The sequence below is a fragment of the Sinocyclocheilus anshuiensis genome, unplaced genomic scaffold (assembly GCF_001515605.1).
Source record: "Sinocyclocheilus anshuiensis isolate Anshui unplaced genomic scaffold, SAMN03320099.WGS_v1.1 scaffold648, whole genome shotgun sequence".
In the NCBI taxonomy this organism is placed as follows: Eukaryota; Metazoa; Chordata; class Actinopteri; order Cypriniformes; family Cyprinidae; genus Sinocyclocheilus; species Sinocyclocheilus anshuiensis.
Window position 1 is genome coordinate 724,108 of NW_015557156.1, and position 6,657 is coordinate 730,764.

At 36.4% G+C, this 6,657-nt stretch overlaps 1 protein-coding gene across 2 annotated transcripts in view; it reads right to left on the reverse strand.

The window, feature by feature from the left end:
* LOC107678231 (zinc finger protein Dzip1-like) overlaps positions 1-4,345 on the reverse strand; it is a 16,015-nt gene extending 11,670 nt beyond the window's left edge. Inside the window, exons 1-3 of one of the 2 annotated variants that reach the window (XM_016473437.1) lie at positions 4,321-4,345; positions 3,469-3,590; positions 2,146-2,763 (exon numbers count right to left, since the gene is read on the reverse strand). In XM_016473437.1, coding sequence (XP_016328923.1) covers positions 2,146-2,763; positions 3,469-3,471 — 621 coding nt within the window. In that variant the 5' untranslated portion in view covers positions 3,472-3,590; positions 4,321-4,345. Of the gene's footprint in view, positions 1-2,145; positions 2,764-3,045; positions 3,127-3,468; positions 3,591-4,320 lie in introns of those variants that run through there. The other variant, XM_016473436.1, reaches the window with a different exon arrangement.
* Positions 4,346-6,657: the final 2,312 nt, after the last annotated feature.

A 6,657-nucleotide genomic window follows, 5' to 3' on the forward strand; every position in this document is an offset into this window, starting at 1 on the left:
TTGTACTGGTTTGTATTTATGCTGATTTTATTTGAATAAAAAAAACATTATTTTGTCTAAAGAGGATTATAATCTATTTATTACAGTAATAATAACAAGTTTTGTTGCAAATTTATATTATATTTAAATGCTAAATTATATATTTAAATTGTATTTTGCTTAAATAAATTTTTTCCCAATTTTGACATAATTTTCATGACATTTCCCCCCTCAATTCTCTCAATTCATATGCAAAAAATATCTCTCTTTACTGTAATACAGTATTACAAAATAATCATTAGCTATTGTAATATTATATGTCTATATATATATATATATATATATATATATATATATATATTATATATCAGTAAACAAATGAGAATCATTACAAAAATGTTAATTATGGGCAGAAATGTCACTATAATATCACAATGCAAAACAATCTTATTGTTACAAAAAAAATAGGCCTCATTGTATTTATGCAAAATGCAACTTAATTTTTTTTTGATTTTAGGGGGAAAATAATCAGATCCAGCTACATTTAGGTAACCACTTCATTGCTCACAGTTAAAAACCCTTGATCCTGAATTAAACAGTAAACCATGAGCAGCACTTTCTTTTCGATTCTGCTGTCAGGCGCCTGTGCTTTCCTAGCAACCACATGAAACACCAGGTTTTGCCTTGGCAACAGCTGGCCGCAATCAGGAGCGACAGTTCCACGATTGCAAATGAGCAAACAGCAGATATAGCCATGGTACAAAGACCGAAATGTTTCTAAAAACAATGCAGCATGCAATTTTATTTCATTGATGAGATGAGTGGGAGGGGATGATGGGCATGATGGGGGATGGGTGCTTTGATTTGTTTCCTTCACTTAAGGCTCTTTTATAAGAGGAGTACAAGTCATCGTCACCAGCTGACACCATCTGCTCCATTCTCCAAATCCTGAATGCCGTGTCCAAAAAACAGTGTCTGGTGATTAGCTAATCCTGTCCCGGCCTGCAGGCCTGATTATGGACTTAAAAGTGTTGACATCACTTCATTTAGAATGAATACTAAATCACATACATTTACTAGATAAGAAAAGCACATACTGCAGTAGTGATGGTAAAGTACATGCTTTTAAAGATGCCGTGAAATCAAAATTGGTAGTTTTCTTACTTTTAGTCCATGTCTGATAGCTTTAATGCCGTCTATATGCAAAAAAATACTCCTAAAATTAAAAAAAATAAAGTACCTTTTTAACAGATATTCGCATTAAAAACCTACATTTTTTTAATTATTTATATACTATTGTATTTATTAATATTTAGAATTTTTCTATTTAAATTTTAGTTTTAATAATTTTGCTATGTGCTTTTATAATTTGTATTCGTTTTATAAAGTATGTTTATTTAGATTTAATTACATTTTTTAGTAATTTTAGTCCTAACAATGTCTTAATTAAAAATGCCCTTGCAACTAACAGAAATAAAATCATTTTAAGGATTTTATTTCTGTTAGTTGCAAGGGCATTTTTAAAAAATACTCCTAAAATTTAAAAAAATAAAGTACCTTTTTAACAGATATTCGCATTAAAAACCTACATTTTTTTTTATTATTTATATACTATTGTATTTATTAATATTTAGAATTTTTCTATTTAAATGTTAGTTTTAATAATTTTGCTATGTGCTTTTATAATTTGTATTCGTTTTATAAAGTATGTTTATTTAGATTTAATTACATTTTTTAGTAATTTTAGTCCTAACAATGTCTTAATTAAAAATGCCCTTGCAACTAACAGAAATAAAATCATTTTAAGGATTTTATTTCTGTTAGTTGCAAGGGCATTCCTAATTTCCGTTTCAGTTTTTTAAGTTTATGTTTCTCATCTAATCTTATTATTTTATTTCAGCTTTATCTCACTAAACGAAAATTATTTTCAATAAATAACGATTTTAACAATAACTAACACTGATCAGACCATAGTACGCGAATTGGGATTCAGCCTTAATGTTGCTCCTTCACACCGTCAGATGTGAGAAAAGCACACGTTACATTCCCCGGGGTCAATGAACTGTGAGACAGGGGTGGAATCGAGTCTGGCCTTGAGGGGGAGGTGACAGCGACAATGAAAATGCTAATACAGACATTCACACTCCTCCACGGGGCTGTACAGACCTTGTGGTAATTGGCACCGATCCCCGTGCTGAACATGGCTTGCTGAGAGGCTATGATCTTCTTCCTCTGCTTCAGTTCCTCCTTTAGCATCTTGGCCTCCTGGGTTTTTTTCTGCAGCTGGACGCAGAGCTGCTCCCTCTCGCGCGCCTCCACCTGAAGCCTCTCCTCGGCCGTCTGCAGGCTGATGCTGAGGCAGTCCTGGGAGTGCAGCAGGTACTCCACGGTTAGCTGGGCCAGCCGGAAGAGCTTAATCAGAGCCGGGTCCACGGGGCTCTGACAGCGCTGGCAGCGCTCGCCCTCCACGCTGCAGAACGTCACCTCCGTGATGTGCTCCTGTAGAGCGTGGAAGTCCAATTCAGAAGCCACCCGGTCCACATCCACGGCGTTGATCCGACGCCAGTCTACATTCTCACGCCGGGCTCTGAACTTGATGGTCGGGGGGATGCCGGCGTCTCTGGAGGACGTAAGCGGTCCGGACATGGTGGATGCGGCTGGTCTGCTCAGGCTGCCGGATGAGGGCTGACTCTGAGGAGAGCTCAACAGAGATGGGATCCCTGCTGAAGAATGGGTTCCCGGGGGATCTGACGGGTATGGGTAGTAAACGTTGTCATAAAATGGCTGCAGGGGGAAACAAAGAGCTAGGTGAATTCTTAAAGAAAAAAAGAGGCATTTTTGATTAATAAACCAGCCCATTTTTCAAGGTCACACGTAAAAACATTCCTGATTAATTCCACCACTGCAAAGCTAATCGTTACCAGCTAACAGCAACAACACAAGCAGGTCCACATGACTACGAGCGTTCATTAAACAGGTTAAATGCGGGAATAACACGGTTAAATCGTCGATATATGATAAATTCCACCTTATTTCGCTGATTCGTGCTGTCGCTTGCCTCCTTACCATCTTGCTGTTCTTGTGAAGTCTTGATGAACGATCGGAGCGGCGAGCGGCACAGCAGTATCAAAGCGTCTTGTGCGTTTCTATGGAAACAAGAGCGCGTGTCCCAGTTTGCACAGCACACACTGCACGAGAACAGAGAGGAGCAAAAGCACGTGGATGTCAAAAGGTCTTTTACATTTTACCTGTTGTCACTCAAGACAGATCGTTTTTATCACGTATTATTTCATAAAATTGACAGTTTTTTAAAATTTGATCTTAAACGGTTTTCTTTTTCTAAAGGATATACTACTAATCATCAGATCGCAGTTTATGACTACGAGCGTTCATTAAACAGGTTAAATGCGGGAATAACACGGTTAAATCGTCGATATATGATAAATTCCACCTTATTTCGCTGATTCGTGCTGTCGCTTGCCTCCTTACCATCTTGCTGTTCTTGTGAAGTCTTGATGAACGATCGGAGCGGCGAGCGGCACAGCAGTATCAAGGCGTCTTGTGCGTTTCTATGGAAACAAGAGCGCGTGTCCCAGTTTGCACAGCACACACTGCACGAGAACAGAGAGGAGCAAAAGCACGTGGATGTCAAAAGGTCTTTTACATTTTACCTGTTATTTGTCACTCAAGACAGATCGTTTTTATCACGTATTATTTCATAAAATTGACAGTTTTTTAAAATTTGATCTTAAACGGTTTTCTTTTTCTAAAGGATATACTACTAATCATCAGATCGCAGTTTATTTAAAATGATTATTGTATTATCACACAATAATTACTTCACATATAAGGTACATGTTTCATGTTCATGACAACGTTTGAAGACTATTTAAAGGGACGGGAACGCGAATATACGAGCTAAATGTGTATGTTCGCCTTAATAAATTTTAATATTTGCTTAAATTCATCTGTTTTATTCAGATATATAAATACTTCAAAGAAAATGAAACGTATTTCTGCATTGTGAGCTATTATTACTTTCATGACATGTTTTTATTTACATCGGCATAGAATAAAAAGCAGTGAAACAAAAACCATGTGCCAAATACTGCACCTTTAGTATTAAATAAGATATCACTGTTTTTTTTTTCACTTTACAACAATACAAAGATTAAAATTGATAATTTGGTAACGTTAGGTTTAATGTCACAATGCAACAAAAAAATCTTAACAAATTTTAGGTAAATATTAATATTTTAATGATTTTAAATTGGCTTCATTGCCTTCATGGAAAATATAAAGTATTCGTCAGTGAAGTATGTATTTATTTATTTATTTTACTTTTTTAGTTTGATCTCAGAGTGAAATGTGGCCTGGATGTTCTTTACAGATTCACTTTCATGAGATTTGACCTTTTTCCTTTACACGGACTGAACTCTGAACGTCTCTCAGTCTAGTCTGGAGCATTTCAACAGATTTCTTCTCAGATTACTGCCTCTGAAAAACATCTCGAGTTGGGACAAACTCAGTTACGAACAAAAGGGGGACTAGTGCATGAGAACGTTCAATTCAGTCCAACGAAGCGAGGGATAAATATAACATAAAGTTCGTTTTCAGCCATTTTCACGGCAAACCAAAGAGGTTTGGCCACTTACCCATCGGCCGCTGAGTAACGGGAAGGACAGATGCAGTGGCTCTTAACGTTACCTCTCGGCGAAGAAGTTTTTGCAAACAATCCATGCAAATCCAAAACCTGGCCATCCGAAAATCCGCTTCAGCCCTGCGCTGCGAAGCAAACAAACGATACACGGTTTTGGTGAACTTTAACACAGGCAGAAACAAAATGATTCCCCCAAAAGTGTGAGATCCAGAGCGCCGTGACGTCACAGCGCATTCCTGGCGCGAGCCTCATCTCATCTCTGGGGCCCGAGGAGGGGGAAGGGCGCGCGAAGATTTGCAGCAGTCCCGCAGGGAGCATCCACACACAGGCCACACAACAAACCTACTGCCAGTGTTGGGTAGGTTACCAGTGTTGGGGGTAACGCATTACAAGTAACGTGAGTTACGTAATCTGATTACTTTTTTTTCAAGTAACTAGTAAAGTAACGCATTACTTTTTAATTTACAAGAAAATATCTGAGTTACTTTTTCAAAAAAGTAACGCCAGTTACTTTGTTTTCCCATTTATTGACTGACAAGTCTCCTGTCCCCATATTGGGAGAAATCGGAAGTGCAGAGGAGTTGTGTGCGCTGTGTGAACCATGATGTTACTGTAGTTCTAGACTAAATGTGAATGTGCAATAATTCATCCCACTCGCAAAAAAAACTGATTTTGTATTCATCAAAATGAATTAAAACAGTGAAATGCAAACTCAGAATATGACTCAAACCTGCAATAATTAAATATGTTAAATAACACAAATGTATCTAATCCCATTTTATTAACCAATGTCTTTGCTGCTGACCTTTGATGAGCCAGTTCAACCATACTAATAGGCAAAAATTACTTTAGATAAACTAACAATTGTGCTTTGTTTTTTTATTGCTGAAGAGTGTTTCTTCTCCTGCGTTCTACTGTACAGACGTGAATTTACTTTTGCTTCAGCCTGAGGTTTATTCATTACACTTTTTGGTGTGAAAGGGCTTTTACATTTGCTATATAGATAATAGAACTAATATATAATAGAACTTCTTGTATTAAAAACAATCAAGCCCTGCCCTTATTTAAAAAGTAACGCGAAAGTAACGCAAAAGTAACGTAACACATTACGTTCCATACAATGTAACTAAGTAACGTAATTAGTTACTTTTGTATGGAGTAACGCAATATTGTAACGCATTACTTTTAAAAGTAACTTTCCCCAACACTGTAGGTTACTATGCAAATGTAAAAGGTTACAGATTACAAGTTACCCTATTTAAAATGTAAGTAGTGCAACTATTTCAATTACTTTATTAAAATAATGCAGGCCTCCCTGATTACATTCGATTACTTTTCTAAATCAGAATGAGCTTTATGAGCTTTATTGCCAGGTATGTACATACGAGGAATTTGTTTTCGTGACAGAAGCTTCCACAGTGTAACAGAATGACAGTGACAGAACAAAAAAAACTAAATAAAAAATAAAAAATAGAACAAGTAAATAAGGAATAAAAATATACAAATCGACAATTGTATGTACAGGTATATAACAATAGACAGTTGTATGAACAGGTATATTATGTGCAAATTTAAATGTAGACTGAGTATGTGTTAGATAATCGCTCAGCAGTCCGGACTACCCTCTGTAGTCTTCTGAGGTCAGATTTGGTAGCTGAGCTGAACCAGACAGTTATTAACCAGACAGCTGAACCAAACCTTAGAAACATTTCTAACGTTTTCAACTGTTAGTCATTTTCAAACATTTAGCATTTTTGGTTTTGATTGCTTCTATTGTCCTCATTTGTAAGTCGCTTTGGATAAAAGCGTCTGCTAAATGACTAAATGTTAATGTAAACCAGGAAGGGTTAACCTTACAGTAGTAGCCTACTCAACACTGATTACTGTGAGACTTTCAGAATCCTTCATCTCTTGAATTAAGATTATAATAATTGAATTTAAAACACACAAAACCAGACTTTAACACCCCTTTTGAGATCATTCTAAGTTTAAATACAGATTTAAAATCATAACAAAAA